Source organism: Chrysemys picta, chromosome 3 (genome assembly GCF_011386835.1).
Source record: "Chrysemys picta bellii isolate R12L10 chromosome 3, ASM1138683v2, whole genome shotgun sequence".
NCBI lineage: Eukaryota > Metazoa > Chordata > Testudines > Emydidae > Chrysemys > Chrysemys picta.
Window position 1 is genome coordinate 82633803 of NC_088793.1, and position 26680 is coordinate 82660482.

The following is a 26680-nucleotide window of genomic DNA, read 5'->3' on the forward strand; positions in this document are numbered from 1 at the left end:
TCTATGCACAATATTTTAAAATTCTGCAAGCTTTATTAATAAATAAATGCAGAGGCTCCAGAATGGCAGTGGGGAGCACAGGCCACTGGGTGTATGAAGGTGGGAGATCACCCTGCATCCTCCCCACCCTCCACCCCTGGGACACGGACTCAGTGGTGACGTTGCACCCAACCCTGACACAACACAAGGCCTGTGCCTGCCCCAGAAACACCCTGGGGCCTTGCCCCTCTGCGCCAGGTACACCAAGTGTGGGGCAGGCAGGCTCAACCAGGCAGGATCCAAGTGTGGAGGGGCTCAGTGTGGGGGGATCCAGGTGTGGGGTGAGAGGATTCTGTGTGGGACAATCTGGGTGCAGGTAGTTCAGTGAGGGGTCTAGGTGTGGGGGGATCTGGATGCACAGAGGCTCATTTGGGGGGGGGAGTTCCAGGGGTAGGGGGAATGGGACTCTGCAGGGGTTTCCAAGTGACAGTGGTTGGGGCTCAGCGGAGGGGTCTGGGTGTGGGGGTCTCAGCAGGGAGGTCTGGGTGCTAGAGGAGTGGGGCTTGGTGGGGATCTGGGTGCAGCTAGTTGGAGGTCAGTGGCGTTGGGGTCTGGATCTAGGGGCTCAGGGTGATGCAGGGGGATGAAGCTCGTCAGGGTGGAGGTTTGAGTGCAAGAGCTCAGTGGGGGTGGTCTGGGTGCAGGGGTGGGGGCCCGGAGGCAGGGGGTCTGGGTGCAGGGGGGCTCCAGATGCAGGGGTTGAGGTTCAGTGGGGTGGGGTTCGGGTATGGAGGACTGGCGGGGGGAGTTCTGGGTGTACAGGATGAGGCTTGGTGGGAGTGTCTGGGTATGGGAGGTCTAGAGGGGGTTGGGCAGATGGGGGAGCTCCCCCCATAGCTGAGGAGCGATGGGGGCAGGAAGCAGGGGAGGATGCTGAGCTTCCTGCAGCTGGGGGAGGTTTCTGGGGGTGGGTCTGACACAGCCCGAGTCACTCCTTGCAGGGGAAGAGGAAGTCCCATCCTCTCCAACCCAGCCAGGACTAGCAGCTGATCCCAGCTCAGGGTAGGAGCCACTGTCTGGGGTGTCCCCAACCCCACGGTGATTTACCTCTCCGCCAGCTGCTCCGTGTGCCTGAAACGGTGTACCTGCACAGCTAGGGAGTAGTGTGTGACTGCTCTTGCATCTTCCCTTTGCTTTCCTGTCAGAAAGTCATTTTTCTGTGGGGAAGCAAAGAAATCTGGAGGGGACTTGAATTCTGCGCATGTGCAGTGGTGCACAATTCCCCCAGGACTATTACTTGCAGACCCATGTACTTAAAGAGTCAATGCAGATTTACTGATACCTAAACAGTTTACTTAAGACTGGACAGCATTGAAATTAGTCAATATAGATTCATATCCTTTACATATTTAATCATTCATATTGGCATATAAGTATTTAGATAACTATTACTATTTTTCTATTTAGATTGTAAATTCTTGAAGGCAGGGACTGTTCTTCTTGCATGTGCTTCTAGCACACCTATGGCTGTCCATAAATAATAATAATAATAAAAACAATTGTAAATTAATTATTCATATTTTGTTGCTAAAGCCACTAATAATAAAGCAAATATTTGTAAGAATATTCTCTGTGTATGCATAAATTAGTTAAGTTTAAAATTTTTCAGAGTAACTTCTGCATTAGTTACTAAGAACTAAAAGGACAAAAAATTTCAAGTCCTAAAACAAGCCATTTGGGGTAATTAATATCCATAACTAAAAGGTGAAAACTTGTTAACTGTAGTTTATCCTATGATTCAAAAACAGTATCATTGATTTATTTCAGTCTTAAACAAAAATCCTCCTCTGGCTTAAAATGAATCATGGAAACTTTCAGGACCAAAAGATAATTTTTTAAAACATTAGATGAGAGTCCAAAGAATGGACAGTGGAACACTAGTTACAACCTAAACTATGAGACAAAACCATGGTATGATAAAACCATAAGAACAATATATACATTAATTAAAAGGAAATAATTTGAAAAATAAGAATGAAAAGAAGAAACAAAGAAAAATGTTTAAAATAACCTAAAAATGAGTCTGTCTTTACAGTATATAATATAAAGTGATTCATAAGAAACAAATGAGTTTATTGTAAACATAGATTAGGCTCTGATTCAGGGAAGCACCGAAGCAAGTGTTTAATTTCAAGATATGCTTAACCACTTTCCTGAATCATGGTCTTACTCTATAAATATTAGATATTCATATGCTATGAACAATTAGTTGAAAATGTGTGCAATTGTTGATGTTTCTGTCACTGTATTATTAAACTGCAACAACACAGCAGTACTTTGAGATGAAATCAGAATGGCAATATTAGAATGTATGTAAATTTCTTATGTCCAACACTCTCTACTAAAGACCTCAATCCTGGAAAGTAATCTGCCTGCACAGACCATTAAGCCCCTGCAGAGTTCCACTGACTTCAGCAGTATCACTTCATGTTATGCATGTTATATTTCAGTTTGTCATTTGACTATATAAATTTATGTTTTCAGTCTAGTTATGTGGTTTGTTTGTCCAACAACAATGTGAAAGCAATTAGACACAAGTTAAAATTTCACATATGGGCATTAAAGAATTAATAAACAAAATGCTTACACTTCGTTGATTTCATTTTCGGCTCCAGGAAGGACAGATTGCTTATTGGTAAGCTCCAGATGCTAAAAAACACCATTGCTAATCAATGCTACATTAAGTGGGCTTGCCTTAATACACAGCAACTATATGGCACTTTACAAACATTAATATCCAGTCCAGGATCAGACACTGTCTCTGTAGATAGTAAATATTTAACAGTTTATGTAAATCAATATTAACTATGGATAGGGTTGCCAACTTTCTAATTGCACAAAACCGAACACCCTTGCCCCGCCGCTTCTCTGAAGCTCCTCCCCTACTCACTCCATCCCCCCTCCCTCTGTCGCTCGCTCTCCCCCACCCTCACTCTCTCACTCATTTTCACTGGGCTGGAGCAGGGGGTTGGGGTGCAGAAGGGGGTGAGGGCTTCAGCTGGGGGCATGGGCTCTGGGCTGGAGTGTGGGCTCTGAGGTGTGGCTGGGGATGAGGGGTTTGGGCTGTAGGAGGGGGCTCCAGGCTTGGGGGTTTGGGGTGCAGGGGGGATGGGCTCCAGGAGAGGGGTTGGGTCTGGGAGGGGGCTCCGGGATGAGGCAGGGAGTTGGGGTGTGGGATGGGGTACAGGCTCTGGGCTGGGGGTGCCAGTTCCATGGTGGGCCCAGAAATGAGGGGTTCAGGGTGCAGGAGGGGCCTCTGGGCTGGGGCAGTGGGTTGGGGTGCTGGGGGTGTGGTCTAGGAGGGAGTTTGGATATGGCAGGGCCGGCGCTTCCATTTAGGTGACCTAGGCAGTCGCCTAAGGCACCAGGATTTGCGGGGGGGGGCAGCATTTTGCCGCCCTCGGTGGCAATTCGGCGGCAGAGGGTCCTTCCGTGCTCTGGGTCTTTGGTGGCAATTCTGCGGTGGGTCCTTCACTCGCTCCGGGACCCGCCGCCGAAGTGCGCCGAAGACCGGGAGCACGGAAGGACCCCCCCACTGCAGAATTGCCGACGACGACCAGGATCGTGGAAGGACCCCGGCCTAGGGCGCCACTCCTGGGGTATGGGAGGGGGCTCCAGGCTGGGGCAGGCGCCTGGCCACCCCAACGACTTGGAGACAGCGGAACATGTCGCCGCTTCTGGGAGCCCCACAGAGCCAGGAAGGGAATCTGCCAGCCCCACCAACCGGACTTTTAATGGCCCGGTCAGCTGTGCTGACCGGAGACGCCAGGATCGCTTTTCAACTGGATGTTCTGGTCGAAACCCAGTCACCTGGCAACCCTAACTATGTAGTTAAATCAAGGAAGCATAAGATTCAAAAGTTGTTGAAGGAATTGTGAGTTTTAAAATGCACAATTTATCCTTATGCAGTGGGCCAGCATAAGGGTTACGCACCACTTAAGTCCTTAAAATAGGGCTGAAGCAGGACTTAAGTGGTGCGTAAGCCTTGTGCTAGCCCTCTTCACTGGGGTGAATTTCACCCAAAGATAGGAAAAGATTGACTTTGCTAATGACAAAGTGAAAAAAGAACTGAATATGCAACACAGGAGGAGGCTGCAAAGGCTTTTTCTTGGTGGGACTCTCTTGCTATGAACTAATTGGATGAAGAGAGAAGTAAAATTAGATTTGTGTGCTTTGAAAATTGGCAAAAATAAAATAGTATACAGACTAATGTAGTACCCCTGGAACTCCCAAATCTTGCCTGACTGAAATCTGTTTTTACACCCTGCCTGGACTCTGAGGGCTGCACCTAATTTGCATAAAGTTGAGCAAATTACTCCCACTGCAAGGATCAAGATGGAGCATGGCATGTTGGTATCTGTAGTCTGTGTGGGTTGCACCTCTATTAAAAAGAAGGGTGGCTGTGAGCTACACTGTAGAACTCCTTGGTGTATATATATGGCCTGCAAGCTGTACTTCGGCCTCTCCGAAAGGAGGGAGCTGCTTTTTGTAAGCACTATAGTTTTGCTGCTCCAATTCAAAGCATATTTTCTCATCAGGTAGTGGGATACGAGTGCAAGAACCTCCTGTAGATACCACAAAAAAATTTTTTCTTTGGGGCATGGTTTATATCAGATGTGAGGGGCTATTTGTGGAGCAAAAGGGCTCCTATAAATACTTTACAATTATTTCACAGCACCAAAATGGAATAAGAAACCATTTTTATAAGCTTGATTTTGTATTAGAAATTCTATTTAGTCCTCTCCACAATCAGCCACATCATTTAAAGGACTAGTGCTAGGTAAATTCCCTTCTCAGACAAAATTCCCACTGGCTTCTTCAGTGGGGATTTTGCCTAGCTAAGGACTGCAGGATCAGGCCCTACGTCAGAAATTTTCACAAGAGTTATTAGTATATAAATGGATGAAATCCTGGCCCCACTGAATTCAATGGGAGTTTTGTTGCTGACAGTGGGGTGAGATTTCACAAAATGATTTTTAAGGGTTTCTTGGTGGACTTTGAATGTGCGTAACTAGAATTTAAAAAGTAAATGGTAGTCTTCATATGCAGATTCTTGGAGAAGGTTTTTCATATCACCATAATGTTGGAAGAAAAGCTAAAACAGGAAACTCTGGTCATTTATTATGATTATTAATAATTATTTATACAGTGCCATAGATGTATACAGTATTTTACAGACAAAAAAACCAATGTTTTTTCCATAAAGGGTTTATAATCTATTTTTTCAGTGGAATTTCACAAGTTATTACATAAAATCAGTTTCTGGAAGACAGAACAGTGTTGATTATCTGGAGTAATACTATGGAAGGTGCAATAATTAATCAGTAATTCATGCTTTCTCACATCTAAATTATTTAATTCCTGCCACAGTTATGGAACGTTTTAATGTTTGTCTGATGATGCCCACTTTAATCCCAAAATATTTATTTGTGTAAATCTTGTATGTTTTAGTGTAGACAAGCTAACATACTTTCCAGCCATTCAGAATTGCTGAGTAGATGATATCATTAGGGCCAGTTCTAGTCTGAAAACTTGGGGAGGAAAGAGGAATATCTATTTGGTCTTTTTCACCATGCTGAATGAGACTAAAGTGAAAGGTGATAGATAGAAAACTGTTAGCCAAGGAATCCTGATCTACTGATCTCTAATCCAGCTGTTCTCAAACTGTGAGTCCCGACCCCAAAGTGGGTCCTGACCCCATTTTAATGGGGTCATCAGGGCTGGCATTAAACTTGCTTGGGCCTGAGCACCATCATCCAGGGCTGGAGCCCAAAGCCTTCAGCCCTGGGTGGCGGGACTCAGGTTACAGGACACCCGCCCAGGGCTGAAGCCCTTGGGTTTTGGCTTCCACTTCACCCCGCCCACCCAGGATAGTGGGGCTTGGGCTTTGGCCCCAACCCGGGGCAGCAGGGCTCGGATGGGCTCAGGCTTTGGTCTCCCCCCCCCCCCTTTGGGTCATGTAGTCATTTTTGTTCTCAGAAGAGAGTTGTGGTGCAATGAAGTTTGAGAACGGGATCTATTTGTTGCATGCTCTTTCTTTGAAATTAATTAAATAAATATAACTATTCCAAAACTAAATTGGTTTAGATAAAATCTCGACTGACTTTGTTCATGAATATAAATGTCAAGACTGTCAATATGAGACCTGACCATAATTTTAATGTTAATAAATAACTAATATCTGTGGCTTTCCCTAGTCAGCATGGTAGCTAATGGTATTCATAAAATTATTTCTAAAAGAAAATGACCAACATTTTCTAACTAAAATTAGGGCCCTAACTCCATATTTAGGCACCAGAATATAAGTACAGGTCTGTCTCATCTTATGCTGGGGTTACGTTCCACGGTCAGCACATAAAGTGGCAACTGCATATAGTCAAAATTACATTGAGTGTAATGGCAGGCGGAATTGCCCGCACTACAAGAACAGTATTTAAATGGTTATTTTTCCCTTTTTTTTTGTTTTTTGTTTTTGCCGACTGCGTAAAGCTGAATTCACGCATGTTAAATACGCATAAGATGCGACAGACCTGTAACTGAATGAATTTTGGCCATTTTGCATTTGAAAATCAGGCCACTTAACATTTAGATGCGGACAGTTATATTTAGGCCTGGTGACTTCAAAAATGTTGGTCAATGTTAAAAAATAGCTACGTCTGTTGGACAGTTATAGTTCCCATCAGCCTGAAGCATTGTCTAATGTATTAGATGATAAATGAATCTCAAAGGTGACAAATGATGTGGCAGTCTTACTATTTGCTATCTTCAATGCTTCCCTCCTACTGTCGAGCCAAATCTCTTTTTCTTGGGTGGAAGAAACGTACCTTGTGCCTGCAATGGAGGAGCAAGTTGACTGAGCAAGCGTTGCATAAGCGAGTGACACAGGGCCCTGGGCAACCGGGCTCAGCAGAAAACAACATGATAATGTATAATTTGCACCCTGGACATGGGTAATGCAAACCTCTCCCTTCCTGTGCAATATACGGTGGCCCTGCCACTGTGCTGCTTTCTCAGAGGGGAAGGATTGACGGTGATGGTGTGAGATGAGGGAGGAGGGAACAAACAATCAAAAAAATCAGGAAATCGTTGCAGCTCGCTCCGCGCCGCGGGAAAGTTGGGAACCCCAGTGACTGGGAGAAGAGGGAGGGATTTGCAGCATCAGCTGCTGCTAGGTGAAGGTAGGAGGTCCTGGGGCAGCCCACAGCTGGTCCCCAGGGGGTGCTGCGCCTCCCACTGTCGGCGCTAAGGCACCGGGCTCTGGCTTCAGCTCCCTCATTCGCTGGCGAGTTCCCTGCCCGCCCGCCGCCGCTCCAGCAGCGCTCGGCATGGAGAAGCGGGGGCTCAAGCGGTTCGGGAAGCTCTTCCACTGGAGCGAGTCTGAGGACTCGGAGCCGGAGATGGGCGCGGAGACGCCGTCCCCCCGGCGGCAGGTCGGGAGCAGCAGCCTCCCGGAGGGGGAGCCCAAGAAGCGCTCAGCGTTCAGCCACTGGCGCCTGAAGAAGAAGCAGCAGCCGGGAGAAGGGGGCGGCTGCATGTCCTCGTCTCCCGGGACTTCCACAACCAGGTAACAACCCCCGCTCACTTAGCGTCCTGCTCTGCCTCCCATTCCCCGCGGCGGCTCCCCTCTCTCCGAAACCTGCTGGGCTCCTACCTGGGCAGCCGCCCCCTTCCCCGGAGCGCAGCGCAGCCCGCCCCGCTTCAGGGTCTTTGCCTGTCCCCTGCGGACCAGCGACCCCAAATGAGGCACGGTGCCCCCTCCAGTCCAGAGACTGGCACGGGGAGAGAGGCTGGCGTTGGAGCCCCCCTTATGTCCCTCGCCATCCGGTCCCACGGATGGAAGTGATTTGCCACATACAGGCTTCATATCCTTGAACCTTGGAAGGAATTAGAGATGAGCCAAAACAGGACCCATTTACCATCCTCAGGCAGGACCAGGTCTGAACCACCGCTAGTTTGGTCAAGAAAAACTCTACCGTTGTGAAAAGTTAAGTCCAGTTTTGGTCCCCCTCTTAATACTGAACTGCCTGGTTTTTTTGGGTGGGGGGGAGGGAGAGGAGGAGTGTGTGTGTGTGTGTGTACACGTACCTGAAACACACATGCCTGAGATGTGCAGGTGCTTACTTTGACGTGGAAATCGATGTATTTCCCACAGTAAATGGACTAAACACATTTCAGCCAAATCATCGGGGAACTACTGAAGTGGGTGTTGTAGTCTCAAAAGACTGTTTACAGGTGAGGGGTAGAGCATTTGTTTGCACAATATTCACATTTACAAATACAGCTGGCTTTCCTTGGATCTGAGTCATGTTGTTGAAACCCAGAACACAATTCATCAAGTCATGTACAATTTTAAGCTTTTTGTTTCTAAAAGAGAATGTTTAGCTGAAAGATAGTTGCTTACTTTCAATAATCCTTTGCATAGCAGCAAGGAATGATAATGTCAACATGTTTTGTGTGTAAATCAATAAACGTATTAATGGGCATAAGTAACAGTCATGCTGTCCTGAGGCAGAAAGAAACTTCCTGGGTAAAAAGAAGTTCATAAAATGCACATGATGTGTTTTCAGTAGCTGCTATAATAGTCGTTGACTTGGTCCATGTCCTTTCTCCACTCCTGGTCTCAGCATAGAAATGTGGAAGGAAGGAAAAGGAGCTTTAAAACTTTTTTTCCATGGCATTTTGCCCATATTTTCAGCCCCTGGTGTAAGTCAGAGGGCTCCAACATCCCTCAGAGGGCTGCCCTCCTGCCATTGTAGAATAGCCAGAGTGCGGTATATTCCAGCCATATTTATGATGGATATCTTTCTTGGCGTCACTTGCAGACCCTTTATGCTGCTGGAGCTGTAGGGTAATTGAAAATCAGGCCCTTTATATATTTAATGAATTCATGGGTGGTTACAACAAATTTGGGTCAGTGCTCCAGACAATACATTTCAGACCTGGAGCTTATCTGAACAGCAAAGTCTAGGCAGTAGAGAATCAGTAGTGTTAGTGTTATGTGGATTCAAAAGTGCCCAAAGTAAAATATACATTTCTCAATTATAGATAATTCAAAATTTGAGAAATGTTTATATCTGGGAGGAATATGTCTTTGAGTGTATATAATATTTACAAAATTAATGGTAGTCAAGTGTACCCATTAAAAATATTGACTACAGCTGTTTGATTTCAATGTGTATATGGGACAACTTTAAATATTTTTCATATTTTTGTACAATGTTAAAAAGTCCCTTGCAGAATGATTGATATAAAAAATGATGTGTTTTATAATCCTGTTGACAGTCAAATTCAACTCGATGTTCCTTGAAGGGACACTTAAAACAACACATACTCTACTTCCTCCCCGCCCTCAAAAAGCAGAATCCCAAATACAGCTTTTTATAACCAGGGTAAGAAGAGTCAAAGACTCAGTGAAATACTGAAGGTCCCTTGCTATCGGAGGTGTTCAGGTAATAGGTTTGCGGGTACCAATACGAAGCCCAAAGAAAATAAACAGATGATATTAAAAAGTAGAAACATTGTAACAGTTAGGTCCCAATTTCATACACCTGACAATGTCAGGGGGAGTTTTGCCTGCATAATGAATATGGGACTTGGTAATGACAAAGTATGAACAAAACCCACTAATTACTAGACTTTGAAAATGACAGGTTTATAAATATCACACAAAAGCACACCTTTTTGTTTTCTGTTCCTAGGGCTAGTCATTTTTCTATTGACTGCATTGTGAGACAGATTATGCCCCTAGTTATAGCAGAGCTACTAGGAAGGATATTTGTAAACATTTTTAATAGAAATATACATGTTTATGTCTGCATCACTTCCTGAATGAAATTGGCCTTCTTAGAAGAATCTAAATACTTGTCTCATTAACCTGTAATTTTGTATCATCACAACCAAAAAAAAAAAAAAAAAAAAAAAAAAAGGTGTGTGTGTGTGAAATGGAGCAAGGACATTTTTGTACATTTTAGGTTACGCCATTCAAAATTATGTTTTCTCAAAGGAGTATTGTATTGTACAATCTGTCTCAGTTATAACATTGCTTTTCAATATATTTTGTGCAAGCACCTGATTCTTATTAAATTCATTGGTTAGCCATGAAAGGTGTATCCACAGTAGGCCAAAAGAAGACTTTATAACCTAAATTAATGTATATGTTAAATAGAACTCATTTTCAAAATGTGAAGTGCTTAACAAACATTTTGTTTGTTACATAGTCACATTTTGTTATGGGACAGATGTTCATCCAATGAATTACAAATCTGAAGGCTTGATGTCCAAAGGTACCTATTCAAAATGAGCATGGGAAGTTTGCTTTTAAATCTAGTTTAGTTGAAGTGGCAGTTGCAGGGCATGTTATAGTTGTGCACAGTCAGGATATGGAAAATGGTTTCGTTTTTTGATGATTTTTGGTTAGCTATCATTTTTTCTTACTAAGAGATTGTCTATTTTGTGTAGCAGCTTCCAAGTTGGACTAAAAGATCTGGATTTCTTTAAACTTGAGGCTGCTACTGCAGAATATTGTGCCTCAACATTGTCTTGGCCTCCTACTTCCTTTACTATTGGACTTCTAAGATTAAGTCAGAAAAACCTGATCAAATCTTATCTGGACTATCTTCACAACAATGACTCTTGTTATCTCTGGTAAGGAGAGGACAGCTACAGAAGTGGATGTGTGACACAGCTGGGTCAGATAGTACCAGTTCAGAAGAAGCTGGAATGGAAAAAATGCTAGAGAACAATAATTCTTATTGTGTATGAAGAAGAATGGAAATGCTAGCAAACCAGGCTATACTAAGAAGTCTACATTTAGTTGGGATTACTGCAAGTGTGGAGGGTACATACCCAAGGGAGGATGATAGGGTTGCCAATTGTTGGACATTGGATGGCAAAAGTGACCATATTTTTAGAGAGGTGATTATAGAATTCCATCTCTGAAATTGGTTGGAGCAGAGGGTAACAGAAATATCTATACTGTGACAGAGAGTTATATCTAGAAATAGTGACAAAAATGAATTTTCCTTAATCTATATTGACTATCATTGGAAAATGCAACTAATCAATTTAGACTGATAAACAGGCTAGTATAATAATTGGTCTAATGATTCACTATTCGTGGTTCAGGAGGCAGAAAATACATGCTCAATATACATTACTTCTGTCATGCTTCATGCTTCTGCAATTTAAAAGAAACTTTATTTGGAATAATTAACATTTATGTATTTTGTGTTTATCCTTGCTGAATGATGATATGGGGAGGTAGATACAATTGTCTGCAAGGATATGATCACAAAAAAAGTTTTGCTGGGGTATTTGCAAGGTATCCATCTTTTTACCAATCAGGTGCTGAAATATAGAAATTTATAGTAGCATAACACTGAATCCCTAAGGTACCCTCCTTTTCTCTCTTTGGCTGCCTGAACCCTCTTTTTCTCTTCTCTGATGTTCTTTAGTTTCTGTTATTGAGGAAGTGTCAGTGCAAAAAGGGTGAGTTTTGCAATCAAATCTGAAGGTGGTTGGGCGTGGGCTCAATCAGCTCTCACCGAGTAGGGAGTTTCATAGAGAGGGCCCCTTTCCTGAGAACATCTGCTCTCCACCTCTCCAAAAATGCATATTTCCCACTCTGTTTAGCAGTCTCTCTGGGTCTCAATTGAAGGAGTGGTTTCCAGGGAAGACTGATCCCAACACGCTGAAGACTTTAAAAATCAGGACCAGGACCTTAATATGGACTCAAAAGTAGACAGGGAGCCAATGGAAATCATGTTGCCTTGGTGTTGTGATTGTTTGACAACATTGATAAATGGGCCAACAGACACTGCACTCTCTGAAGTTTTTGTCTGGCCCTGATTTTCAGCAGTAGATATGAACATAAGAACATAAGAATGGTTCTACTGTGTCAAATCAAAGGTCCATCTAGCCCAGTATTCTGTCTTCCGATAGTGGCCAGTGCCAGGTGCCCCAGAGGGAATGAACAGAACAGGTAATCATCAAGTGATCCATCCCCCTGTCGCTCATTCCCAGCTTCTAGCAAACAGAGGCTGGGACACCATTCCTGTTCATCCTGGCTAATAGCCATTGATGGACCTATCCTCCATGAATTTATCTAGTTCTTTTTTGAACCCTGTTATGGTCTTGGCCTTCACCACATCCTCTGGCAAGGAATTCCACAGGTTGACTGTGTGTTGTGTGAAGAAATACTTCCTTTTGTTTGTTTTAAACCTGCTCCCTATTAATTTCATTTGGTGACCCCTAGTTCTTGTGTTATGAGAAGTAGTGAACAACTCTTCCTTATCTATTTTCTCTACACCAGTCATGATTTTATAGACCTCAATCATATCTCCCCTTAGCCGTCTCTTTTCCAAGCTGAAAAGTCCCAGTCTTATTAATCTCGCCTCATACGGAAGCTGTTCCATACCCCTAATCATTTTTGTTGCCCTTTTCTGAACCTTTTCCAATTCCAGTATATCTTTTTTGAGATGGGACGACCACATCTGCACACAGTATTCAAGATGCAACATGATATTTTATGTCCTATTATCTATCCCTTTCTTAATTATTCCCAGCATTCTGTTTCCTTTTATGATTGCCGCTGCACACTGAGTGGATGTTTTCAGAGAACTATCCACAATGATTCCAAGATCTCTTTCTTGAGTTGTAATAGCTAATTAATACCCCATCATTTTATATGTATAGTTGGGATTATGCTTTCCAATGTGCATTACTTTGCATTTATTAACATTAAATTTCATCTGAAGAGTTATAATAGTGCAGTTATGAGCCAGCAAATGCCCAGATTATAGCAGTAAGGGTCTTGTCCAAATGGAATGGATGTAATCATCTGTCAAGCTGGAGTTGTTGAGCTGTTACTACTGTTACATCCCTAGTTTCAAGGAACGATAATAAATTATTATAATAATAATCAGAGATTTAACAGTGTCTTGATAATTTCAGGGCAGATGGAGGGCAGATATCTGAACAGCTCCTCTGATTGTTTGCCCTTCTGGTCAACTACTTTCATTTTTATCTAAATTAAGCTTGATCTAGCTGGTCTTCATCTAGGTGGTGAATTCTTGCAGGCAGAGTGGCATCTGTCCATAGCTATGAAGAGTTCATCCCACAGTGGCTCGACAGGGAGAAAAGCAGTTAATTAAGGTGTAGTAATGGCATGAAATTTAGTAAAGGAAAACTTAGGCCAAATATCAGGAAACTTTTAGATTATGGAATATACTTCATCCCAGACAGGAACAACAACTCAGTAGTAGATTATATGGAGAAATTCTATACTGGCTGGGGAGACAAAATGATATAATAGTTCTTCTCCATACCTAATTTCTTTGACTTCTTTTTTTACTATTCTTTGCTTTAACTTCTGTATGAGGAGAAGTGTGGGAACCATGCTTCAGGGTATGTATATTATATAGCATTTTGTTGATAGATTAATTGAGGCTTGTTACTAGCTGACTTTTACCCTTATCTTAAACAAGAATTTTTAATAATATAAGACTTTGGCAATTTTACTAAGAACAATTTCATTAAACTGTAATGCTCTTAATTGCATTAACTAACTATAACAAAATATGGCCCCAATTCTGCGAACACTTAACGGTGTGTGCAACTTTACATTGTGAGTCATCCAGTTGCAGTCAATGGAACTACTCACATGCACAAAGTTATGCATGTGCTTTGTTTGCAAGATCAGGCTTAAATATCTAAAGGTGTTACTAGTTACATTCATATTGCAAAATTATATTTGAGAATGAAAACGGGGTAACTACATAATAAACTATCATGAATCATGCCATAAATAAGCAAGGTGCTTTAGGAATAAAAATATACTACTAATATTGCTTTATAAAGGAAAGAAAAACAAGTTCTGATAAAATGTCAAGTTAATACCTCAAGAATCAAATACTGTACTTAAGTTTTTTTTTCTCAAATATAGTGTGACATTGTCACTTTGTGAAGCATGAATGCTTTTTAAATGTATGTCTCTGTAGAAAGATACTAAGATAAGGGGCAAGCTGAAACAAGTACTCAGTGCCATCCATAAAGTAATAATTGCACTGAATTCATAAAGGGTGAAATGTACCCTCTTGTGAAAGACTTACGTAAGGATGTCTGTGCCCTGAAAGCCTGCAGTAACCTTTCACAGGTTGAGGGTGACATGGGCAGTGTTGCCTTGTATAGAGGCTTCTATGCCTCATTTGTGCTAGGGTTAGGTTATGCAGTGGCTCTGACTAGGCCAGTGTGAAGTAGAGCATGATACTTTTCACTTATATTATTTAATTAAAATTGGCATTTATGTTTGGTATTTATTTTTGAACTTTAAAAAAATAGTACTGCTAATAATTTCTAATAATTAACTGATCTGCTGCCTTTAAAATCAATGGAAGTTTTGCCTTTTGTCTTAGTAGAATGGGAACAGGATCTCACTCCTAAACTCTGTGTCTTCAGAATTCTTTAGTTCAAAAATATCAAATTGTGGTATACACTGTTTTTTCTAAAATATATGTAAATTATGACTAAAAATGTGCTCTTGATGGCAGAAAATGAAACATAGTGAATGGACTTTGCCATTCACATACATAGGAATCGTCCATATCTCTTTGAATATGACTTTTGTAGTTCTAAGTTTCATTGGAACTTATTTAGAAAGAATCTGTAATTTTTTCAGTATGGGAGCATAATGTACACAAGAAAATAGTGACCCAGTGGCTCCCTGATCCTAGGGAGAGCCTTGGAAGTCCTAATTCTGTCTTATTTATATCAGTCATTATATCAAACCCTGTCATTTGCAGTAAGTCATTTTACCTTAGTCTTGTAGCCATATTTGTTTTTGTTTTGTGTACTGTGTGCTGCTAACCTGTTAGTCAATGCAGCAAACACATTTTTATGCTTACTTGCCCATTTCAGCAAGTTGGTGAGATTTCAGATCTAGGATGAAATCCTGGTCCCATTGAAGTTAATGGGAGTTTTGCCATTGACTTCATTGAGGCCAGGATTTCACCTGTTGTGTTGATGGGGCAATTTTTGTGTTGCTTTGAATTACTACTAACATCCCCTAAAACAATCATAATTTTTGCTTGCTGCAGTATTGGGAGTGAGTTTGTCTCATTCTTTCTTCATGAGAAGATGCAACATTTGGACAACTATCTGTGGAACTATAATTGTACTGTAGTTGCACAAGGAAGTCCAGACTCCTCCTTTTTTGATTTAACCGTTTCATTATATGCCTTTTGGAAATGATGTAATTCAAATACTACACTTCTCTAGTTTAAAAAAAAGAAAAGAAAAATGTTGATTTAATCTCAGAAGGTGAGGAGCTTTATCAGTATGGGACTAAACTGATTTTTCTAACCAAGGTGCTCTCTCCCTCCCCACAAATGTTCCTTTGAAGAATGTATTGATAATACTGTATAATTTCATCCATTATGTATATTTTAAAAACAAACAAACAAACAAACAAAAAACACCCTATGTTAAAAGAATGTTAAGTTTGCAAAGTCCAGCGCTTAAAAGTTAGGAAGTGCCTGAATTCAGATTGCCTGTGCAACCGTAATTTGGCCCCCTTGTGCATATGCATTATGATACAGCCTTGAATTTCGTGATCCCATACTATTTTTCCACTGGATCCATGCTTCATTCAGTGCAGAGGATAGGACTGTGCTCCAGGAATTAATGAATCATGGTTGTGTATTGAATGAGGCTGTTGTCTATAGGACCTCTGCTTCATTTGTTGCAGAAGTTCGAAGGTGTGTGGTGAATGAGGCAAGGAACTGCAGGCTGAGAAATGGTCTTGTAATTGAATGCAATACTGGAGAATTGGATTCTACTCTGGTCTCTGCCACAGAGTTCCTGTATGATGCTGGACAAATCATATAAACCATAGTTTTTACTGGTGGCCCCTGTCTGTTCCTCATTTTCTTGGCACCCAAACTGAGACACGTGGTCTGATTTGCCAAAGTTCTAAGCACTCGCAAATATAACTCAGGTTAATGGGAGCTCTGTTCCCAGAATATAAAGTGCTATAAAATACTGAGTACTCTGTAAAATCTGGTCCTAGGATTCTCAAATTGGGCACCCAAAATTAGTGGACACTTAACAATTTTGGCTTTAAACTCTGTGCCTTGGTTCCCCATTTGTAAAATGGGGATAGTAATATCACAGGGTGTGGTGAAGATTGATTAATTAATGTTTGTAAAGATACTATGAAGAAAGCACCATTAAAAAAAAGCCCCTAAAGAAATTAATAAGTCTGTATTCAGTGCAGAGTGTGGATGGTTTGTTTTAGAGCCACACATTGAACGCTAAAGATAAAAATAAATATTGAATATCTACCCATTCCATGAGCACTGTCCAGCCAATGCCCTCCCTTCCATTCTACTCCTATCTGTCTCATCTTCCTCTCCCTTTCTCTGTTCCTATCTTCCTCCCCTCTCTGCTGCTCCCATCCTCGGGCTCTTACACCCTCTCTTCCTCTGCACTCCCTGGTGCAAGCAGGGAAAGCATTGAAAACACCAGAAAGAACCACCCTGATATTAGTCCCTGTGCCTAGTGCCACAGCAGCACCTGGCAGCCAGGAAGAGCAATTGTAGAGAAAGTCCCTGTAACCCTGGCTAGAGCAAGTTCAGTGCAGATGGAATCTTCAGGGAATTTAGCTGCCAAACTCTGATAAGTCCCTTTATTGAGCACGTACCAGCTGTGATTTTTTTTTTTATAGTGGCTCATCGGGTGTGTAGACAACTTTTTTTTTTTTAAATGTGGAGGGCTGAAGTAAATAAAATAATAGCTGTTGAATATCACTTCATTGAGTAGTTTTGTACCATGATTAAATTTGTCCACTTTTAATAAAGTGAGATAAACAAACTTCTGTTCCAAATTCATTCTTTCCTTTATTTATTAATGTAATCCCTACATTTTGGGGGGGCCTAATGCCCTCCCCAAGCCCTCAGTTTTCTATACTCATGCTCATAATTTAAGTAAATTTGAACAAATATTCACAAGGATGGTAAAATCACATCCCTTTCATCCCTACCATCACCCCATTCCAATTGCAAGTCCCTGTTTGCAAAGCCTGGGGGCTCTATAAATTGTTAAAGAAACAGCCGCAATAATTTTTTAAACATGGGCAAACCAGCATATTTCCCCCTAACATTCTTGAAAATGGTTATACCATTACTCTTAAATTTCAGCCTGATGCAGACATCTGCATGGAAAATTCAGATTAAATGGTTAAATTTTGGCAAAAATATAAGAAACTTAAGAGGATCAGTCTAATAATGGAAAGAATCCTGCAACCTTATATGGGCTGTGTTACCAGCTCTATCTATCTGTGGGCAAACATTTTGGCCCGAGGGCCACATCGGGGTTGCACAACTGTATGGAGGGCTGGGTAGGGAAGGCTGTGCCTCCCCAAATAGCCTGGCCCCTGCCCCCTGTCCACCCCCTCCTACTTCCCGCCCCCTGACTGCCCCCCTCAGAATCCCCAACCCATCCAACCCCCACCCCTGCTCTTTATCCCCTGACCGCTCCCTCCCAGGACCCCTGCCTCCATCCATCCCCCCTGTTCCCTGCCTGCCCCAACCCCTATCCACACCCCCGCCCCCTGACAGTCCCCCCGGGACTCCCACCCCCTATTCCACCGCCCTCTGTTCCTCGTCCCCTGACCACCACCTCCCAGGACCCCCCCGCCCCTAATTGCCCCCCGGGATTCCACCCCCTTATCCAACCCTCCCTGCTTCCTGTCCCCGACTGCTCTCCCAACCCCTATCCACATCCCCGCCCCCTGACATGCCCCCCGGGACTCCCACTCCCAACCCTCCCTGTTCCCCATCCCCTGACCACCCCCCAGGATCTCCTGCTCCACACCCCCTTACCAGCAGCAGGAGCTTGCAGCCGTGACACCCAGCCAGAGCCAGCTGCACTCCCCATGCTGCCCAGCCAGCGGGAGTGGCGGGCCAGAGCATAGCCCGTGCGGCGGCGTGGCTGCAGGGGAGGGGGGACAGCGAGGGAGGGGCCGGGGACTAGGCTCTCCGGCCGGGAGCTCAGGGGCCAGGCAGGATGGTCCCGTGGGCCGTAGTTTGCCCACATCTAATCTATTGTGACTGACTGTTCAAAACTTTAGCTGTAATGAGGCTGGAGCATATATGACATGTTTTACATTTGAGATAAGTTGTCTTTTACAAGGAAAAAAACAAGAGGAAAACAGTTTGTCAGTAGGCATAACATCAGAACCCAGAAACATTTTATGCTTATTCTGTTCTTACTGAGCAACAGTTAACATTCTCTTTTAATCCAAATGTTCTTTAGCCAAGATCGACTGCTACCTGAATAAGCAAGCTCCTTTTTTTTTCATGTTTGAGAACTATGGTTCTGTACGAAAATATATTGAATGTTCTTACGGTTTTTCTTGAAATATTGTTTTGACAAATGTATGTGTGAGTATGCGTGTGAACTTTCTGATTTTAAAGTAATAATTCGTTGCTTCTTTTTTATGCACTGTTCCAAAGAGCTCATTTGGTAAATAGGATGAAAATACTTTACTCTGAATTGGTGACTTGGATTAGAGTCCAGCTCCCTTCATCTGCACATATTACCTGATAAAGGAGAAAACATACAAGTTATACTAATGTTACACAGAGAAAACTACATTAAAAGAACATTATTAATGTTGCAAAGTCAAGCACTCAGAAGGTAGGAAATACCAGATTTAAGGTTGCCTATGCAACCTTAATTTGGCCCCTGGTACATTGTAATTAAAGACTGTATTGTAGTATTTAATTACAATTCATACAACCAAGCACCACCCTCACACACACAGCCTTTAGTCACTCCCACACTCACGTTTCCTTCCTTCCTGCCAGACTCCAGAACCAGTCTCCCTCTACCCTCCTCCAAAGCTGGATTTAGGGGCAGGCGATGCAGGCGACGGCTTGGGTTGCTGGGCTTGGAGAGCGCTGGGCTCGGGGTGCTGTTTTTATTGTTAGCGACAAAAAGGAAAATAGAATGTTTGTTTTAAGTATTCTGTATGTGGATTCATTTTTACTAACCTCCTAGAGTATTCTGGACTTCTGTAGAATCTCGTGGAACCTTCCAGACCTTCTGAGAACTAAATTTTCCTTGAACTTCCTAGAATGTTGTTGTCAGTCATGCCCTCATGGGTAAATAAGGGGCGGGGCATCACCAGTCAGTCAGTGAGATATAACAACAAAGTGAAGTGAGAGCCCAGCTGTGATATTGTGAACCTTGTTTTATTGTGTAATTATGAAAGTGGACTTGTGTTTTAAGACTTGAAGATTGTAAGTAATGAATAATAAAGGACATATATAATGAGATGCCAGAGATATTTATCAAACCCGTGTCTACACAACAACATAAAAGAAATACTTCTTTTGCCACGTTTAACACATAATGTTTGATGACTTTCTCAGACTGCAGAACATAGACTTCTGCTCTCCGTAATACTATCTGTTTTCCCCAATAGAAAATAAAAGATGCCCCTAAAGAAGCCTTCAGGAGCTCAGTATAGGAAGCGAAAAGCTCCATTGCAATCTAGTTTGCAGCCAGGCACAAATTTGATGGAAAAATATCTGAAACAGAACAACATAGACCAAGTTTTAGGCAGCAGTGATCATCCCAGTGCAGAAGAAATTGAAGAATGAAGTGTAAATGGTGGAAGTCCTATTACTAAGGAATTAGCAGATTTACCTGAAGATAAGGAATGGAAATGTGACAAAAGTGATGGAGGATCATCCAGTTTTCCTGGTGGCATAAAAGAGTGATGATAAACTGGCATAACTTAGCTGATGCGCTAAAGCAACATGAAAAGTCACCTGGCCATTTTACAGCCTACTCCAAATGGATGGAGGTAGAGTCCAGACTCCAGCTGACTAAATGCACAGACTCAGAAAAAACAAAACATTATTAATGTAGAAGCCCAGCATTGGAGGAATGTGCTTTAGCATCTGTTCTCAATTACCCTTTTCCTTGCAAAGAATAATTGGGCTTTCCGGGGCTCACTGGATAATTTGTTCCCTGAACATAACGATAATTCCTCAGTTTGGTGGAGCTCCTTGGGAAATATGACGATGTCATGTGTGAGCACCTACATCGAGTGGTTTGTAAAGAAGCTATGGACCATCACTGCAGCAAAACAATTCAAAACGAATTGATTGACCTTATGGCAAAGAATGTGCTTGATAACACATTGATGTGGCTTGGCAAAGTGAAGTACTACGTTGTAAAAATGAACTGCACTCCTAACATTAGTCACAGTGAAAAGATGTCGTCATTTACAGTAAGATTTGTTGACAACGAGGATGGCTGTATCTAAGTAAAGGAACACTTTATCTGTTTCCAGTCTGTGGACGACTCTACTGGAAAAGGCCTGACAGAACTGTTTATGAATGTTTTGAATGAGAATAAAATAAAGCTTCAGGACTGCTGCAGCCAAGGCTATGACAACGGCATGAACATGAAGGGAAGAAACAGTGATGTCCAGGCAAGGATTCTTGCGTTGAATCCAAGAGCTTTCTTCTTGCATTGTGGCTGCCATTCCCTCAACCTGGTTGTTTCAGATGCAGCATCATCTTCTTTAGATTCAGTATCTCTCCTTAGAGTACTGCGAAGGATATACGTCTTGTTTTCAGCATCAGCTATGAGGTGGAAAACCTGCCATGGCCGGGGGACAGGCACCCCTCCCCCAGCCCCAACCCAGCCTGTCCCAGACCTGCTGCAGCTGGGTACACGCGCCCCTCCCTCGGCTGTCCCCAGCCCCAAACCTGCCACAGTGGGGAGAGAGGCGCCCCTCCCCTGGCCCCAGCCCAGCCCTGCCTCAGCCCGGGGAGAGGCACCTCTCCCCCACAGCCTAGGTGCTGCTGTGGAGGGAGAAAACTGGGGGGGAGTCCTCTCTCCCCACTGTAGCCCTGGGGAGCTCCACTGCACCCCAAAACCCTCATCCACAGCCCCACCCCAGAGCCTACACCCCCAGCCGGAGCCCTCACCCCCCCTCCTCACTCCAACCCTCTGCCCCAGCCCTGAGCCCCCTCCAACATGCCGAACCTCTCGGCCCTGGGGGTTCAGTCACACATCACCTCCATATTAGTGCACATAACAAAATTTATTCTGCACATAGGTAGGAAAAATTAGAGTGAACACTGGTGGACTCATCATCATTTGGCGTCTTTGAGACAAAATTAGATATCTTTCTAAAAGTTATGCTTTAATTCAGTTTCTGGGAAAAACTCTATGGCCTTTGTATACAAGAGGTTAGACATGATCTTAATGATTTCTTCTAGCCTTGGGGTCTATGAATCTGTAGTCAAAATCAAGAAGGACAATATGGTTCTGTAATGCTTGTCATCAAGAGCCATTTTTGCCTATCATCTGAAGCGGCTGGAGTCTCTACTAAGGATGGTCTAACCTTTCTGTATTCTAGTTTCCCTGCAGGGTGTATTTTCTTCTGGAGCAGCTTTTGGTGGCATAGTATTGGTTTTCCATTGTTTTAATGTTCTTGCTGCTGCTATTTGGGATTTCATAGTGGGCATCCCACTGACACTAAAGAGAAACATAGTAATCACCAGTGCTGAGGGGTTATTTTACACCTAGCTGGGAATCCTCCATTCACTGAGTCATTTAATGAATAACTTGTAATACACACAACAGAGCGTATGCATGGAATGTTGGAACAGTATAGTATGTATTTCATGAGGCCAAAACAGAATGATCTTTAGTACACAGGAAGTGTAATTAAAAATATTATCAGTGCATATGTTATATGGCCACCTCTATCTTAGAAGTGAAGGCCTTGTTTTGATGGTCCACCCCAAATCACTGGCAAATTGTTCCAGCAAATTAAGGATTTTTTTTTGGGGGGGTGACATAATTATTTGTTTTAGGCTGCCCTTGACAAAATGGCTACTATGTATCTTGTTTGTGACCCTTCCATAGTTAAGAGTAGAAGCTCAAACAAAAAAACTGGAAGGCAAATGGAAATTGACCTGCTTGAAAGTCAACATTTACTCAAAGAATATTTGTGTGCTTTGCTGGAGACCAAGAGCTTGTTTATATTTATTACACAGCAGAAGTGAGAATTGTGCAGTGAAACTGTTAAAACTAGTCAGCCTTATTGTTACTTTCCATGGAAATTCAACATGCCCAGCTATCAGGTTACTGTCATGGGATCCCCAGGGTTTGGGCGTGGATCCAGTAGCTTATTCCATAGAAAACAATTTTCTCTGTCCTCTGTTAATTGGGGGTAAGAATACTTCCTTTCTGCCACCTTTTGTCTGTCTGCTCTATTTAAATTGTAAGCTCCTCAGGCTGGGGACTGCCTCTTACTCTGTTTCTGTAGAATGTGTACCACAGTGGAGCCCCAGTTTTGACTGAGGCCTCTACATACAATTGTAATACAAGTAGTATTTAATAACAATGATTTTGGTCTTCAGGGCTGTTAATCTGGCAACTTTCACAAGCCAAGCTCTAAGTAAGCACAACATTTTATTTAAAATAGTGACTGATTAAAAAAACGAGGAAAGTATCAGGTTTTGTCATCTTTGTATAATTTAAAAAGATATGTCTGATACAAGGTGGGGCGGAGTGGCAAGAGGTTCAGAGCTATATTAAACTCCCAAAAGCAGAAATACTTTTGTAAACAATGCAGTTGATAAGCCAGTTACTTACTGATGACAAGTCTGTTCATGTGAAATAAGCCAGGTAGTTCCTGCTTATTGACCCAATACTCTAACATGGTGAATGTGACAATTCCTGTTTCATTCGGTGGGGATTGGGAATGCTCAGCACTTTCCATGAGGCACTCAACATAGTCCATATTTGGGCCCATATCTAATAATGTTTTAAGAAAATCAAAGCTACCACCAAAAATCTGATTAAAAACAAACAACAACAAAATCCCTATAGATTATCAGGAGGATTTATTATTTATAGTGTGGATCAGAGGTATATAGAAAATAATCCTATTGTATGCTCATGTTTTGGTTTTTATGGATTTTTACTTTCCTAGGAGAAATAATAGTGGCATTGTAATATTCAAATTACTCCCTCAATGTGTCAGTATCATATTTTGGCCTGCCTTATGCCTTGTGTTTATGACTTTGAGAAAAGTGGAATGCAAATTGACCTGCTTGAAAGTCAATATTGCATTCTGTCCACTTGAAGAATATGTGTGTGCTTTGCTGGAGACCAGGAGAGAAGGTTAATGTGTATATATAATTTTGCAGCAGGGGTGAGAATTGTGCAGAGGAACTGTTAAAATTGGTCAGCCTTATTGTTATTTTCAATGGAAGTTCAATGTGCTGACCAGCAATTAAGCTAACCAGCTATAAATAAGAGCTGTATGGTATCTTCCTTTTGGGACAACCAGAAAGCAGCAGTATGGATCCTGGGCAGGAGTGGTTTTCTTCAATGAGAGTGAGAGAAGGGTGGCTTTTCATGCAGGCTCTTGTGGATTTTAAATTAGCTAAACTTCTATTGGAACAAACTCTGTGGGACAGAGGTGCTGTTTTTACTACAGTTTGTTAGGAATGGAATAGATAAAAGGGAGTAGGTAGAGCGATTCCTAGCTGCCTCTCCACAGTTAATGTAATTTAAAATAGAAATTTAATTTGGAACCTAGATTTCAGTTTTCCGTTTAGTCATTTGACTGCTCCTTGTTAAATCTTGTTACCTTAAATAAGTATTTGTTAGTGCCAGAGTCTCCAGTTTGTTCATTATTTAGTATAAGAAATGTTTAGTATGAGTCAGAACAAAAAAGAATTCTTACCCTGAACAATGTGTACGTGTGTGTATGCTAAGGCTGCATGACAAATGTATAGCCCTTAAGAATTATTTCACTGTTAGTAACAAGAAACTTCATCTTCTATGAAAAATAGGAAGGCTGCTGTATTTACTTAACAGTACAGCTACCCTAGTTGGGTTAAAGTTTATTCAGATACCACTTCTTTATCATGTAAAAATAGATCATTCCTTCTATATATCCCTTAGGGAATAGTACACATGGTGACATAACTAGGCTTTAGCTTTATAAACAAAACAATAAAGTAACTCCAACTGTAGTATACTGCCTTTATCAATGTAAAATGAAATTAGTAATACAGTATGACAAGGGCACAACATCAGGCCTGACGATCATAAGTGAATTTTGTCATAATTACATTTTTAAAGTGAATTTATATTTTTGAGTACGTTTCTGTGCTCAGATACTATGTTACACTGTATAAGAACCTAGATGGATTATTATGACCTGCATCTGAAGAAGTGAGGTTCTTACCCACGAAAGCTTATGCTCCCAATACTTCTGTTAGTCTTAAAGGTGCCACAGGACCCTCTGTTGCTTTTTACAGATTCAGACTAACACGGCTACCCCTCTGATACTAGATGGATTATTGCGGTTTTAAAGTTGTCTGCACTAGAGAAATATACTATTAGTAATTGAACCAATGGGATTATACTGGTGATAACAGCAATGGCACAGTGCTCAAACTGTAGTATTTTACTGATGACTAAAGCAGGTTTTGTGATTATTTATTTAAAGGAAACCTAGTGCTGCTGCTGCTGCTGTGATGTAGCCTGGCTGTATTATCTGCCTTAGTTTCTGCAGCTGATGCCTGACTCTGTGTGAGAGAGTCTGAATGAACAGGAAGCATCCTACAGGATGTGTGGCAACTTTAAATTCCCTGACAATGCTTAACCCTTTGTGGCACACCTCCCTTTAATTCCCACCCCCCCAAATTCTAGCAAGTTCTAGCAAATACAGTGATTGAACATAGCAGCATTTTTATAACATAAGCTATAAGTAAGTATCTTTTATAATCTCAATAGGGTTTTTTTGTTTTTACTATTTCAGGAGTTATCTATTATAAGATCTTTAATAGTCTGTTTAGTCTCTTCCATGTAGCCTGAAACAAGATCAATACATGAAGTCCCCGTCTGCCCGCTCCCACCCCCCGCCCCTGGTGCATCAGTTCTAAAATCACTCTTCTTGGCTTGCTACTCATTTTCTTCCTCAGTTGTGTTCTTGGGTACCTCTACCAAATGTTTGTTTCTTAGTTTGGTGTTCACTAAATATGAATGAGATGACATTTCTTCAATCATTTTAGTTTTTATGACCAGTGACTATTTTGTGAAACTCTTAACATTCTTTGTTTTTTAACTGCGGTAAATGTCTTGTCTCTCTCTCTTGACTTGTCAAATCTGTCTTCCGTGGCCCCACCCCTTGCACTCAAGGCCATGCCCCTGTCTGCTGGAGCCCTGAACGCCCCCTGCCCCCCATCCACCAGAGCCCCAAGCGCCCACCTTCCCCCCCCCCATAGCAAGAAGACCCCAGCCGAACCGCCCCCAGGCTCCCAGCTGGCACCAGCGTTGCACTGTCAGGCTGCCTCCAGTGCCAGGGGCACAGCACTGGGCTCCCGCCAGTGCCAGGTTGCTGGCTGGCCTCAACATCGGCCCCAGCGTGGGCCACCAGCCTTCGGCAGAACTGAGTTCCCGCCAGCTTGGGCACCAGCATGGGGGAGAGGTTGCAGTATGGGTGGGGCCAGGACTTGGCTTAGGGGAGGCTTAGTCTCATCTGGCCTATTATACTTGCTGCCCATCAGAGTTTTTTGTCAACCTTTGGTATATCTCATAGTTGGAAGGTTGGCTACAACCAGAGTATATTTACAATTATATTTTTATAATCACGGGATGTCATCTGCCATCCAGTTTCTGTACAACCCAGATGGGGGAGTTGCAGGGGCTTTGACACTTTACTACTACCCCTTGTGCTTTTAGCTCCTGCAACAGGGTTTTTGTGGTTTGTTTTTGTTTTTGTTTTTTTTAATGTAGGAAACAGCTTCTGCTGGATAGGAATACTGAGGAGCTGGCTTTACACATTTCCCCCCCCCCCCCCCACTATCTTTACCACTGCCTTTTTTTCTAGCCCAAACCATGAGAAATTTCCCTTATCCACTTATTGGCTGGCAGTGCAACAGCTGCCATAGCTTTCTTAATCCTTCTGAAACAACCTGTTTATTTACAGTCTCTTTCTTCACAACCAGTCTTTCTGCCAAATTAATCATTCACTTTTTCTGTTGTACCATATCTACTTTTAATATAGCTTTTTCAGTTATGCTGTTACAAACCACTGTATTTATTTAAAATTTAGTTTGATCCACTATCCATGGCAGGTGTTTTAATACTTAATGTTGCCTTAGCTCCTGTATTAATTAATGCCAGAACCATTATATGTTTCCTTCTGTCCCCTTTTCCATGTAAGATTTACCAATTTTATGTGGGGCTGTAATTTGGCTACTAATATTCTGGGGACAGGTTGCTAAAGACATGGCATTTTTACTGAAATGTGGAGCGACCCTGACAGGGACCTGCCAATTTCACCTGAGTCAATTCTGGGGATAACAAACCATAAGAACTCACCGGCAGATCTTCTGTACATGTTCCATGGTTTCAACAGCCTTAACATTGCAGCATTGCCTGTGATCTAGTCCTTGCCATCAAATCACTTAAAGCAGCTAGCAAAGTCTTCAGAGGTTGCCCATCCAAACGGACCACATATGCTCCTCTTTCTTGAAGTTGAGCCCATATCTGTGCTCACAATGATCCCCCACTAAACACTCCACATCTCCTACCA

At 42.4% G+C, this 26680-nt stretch overlaps 1 protein-coding gene across 2 annotated transcripts in view; it reads left to right on the forward strand.

The window, feature by feature from the left end:
* Positions 1-26680, forward strand: part of CRYBG1 (crystallin beta-gamma domain containing 1) — a 165535-nt gene that overhangs the window by 18493 nt on the left and 120362 nt on the right. Inside the window, exon 1 of one of the 2 annotated variants that reach the window (XM_024102469.3) lies at positions 7293-7603. The exons of the other annotated variant lie outside the window; for it this stretch is intronic. Coding sequence (XP_023958237.3) covers positions 7365-7603 — 239 coding nt within the window. The 5' untranslated portion in view covers positions 7293-7364. Of the gene's footprint in view, positions 1-7292; positions 7604-26680 lie in introns of those variants that run through there. 2 annotated transcript variants of the gene reach the window in all.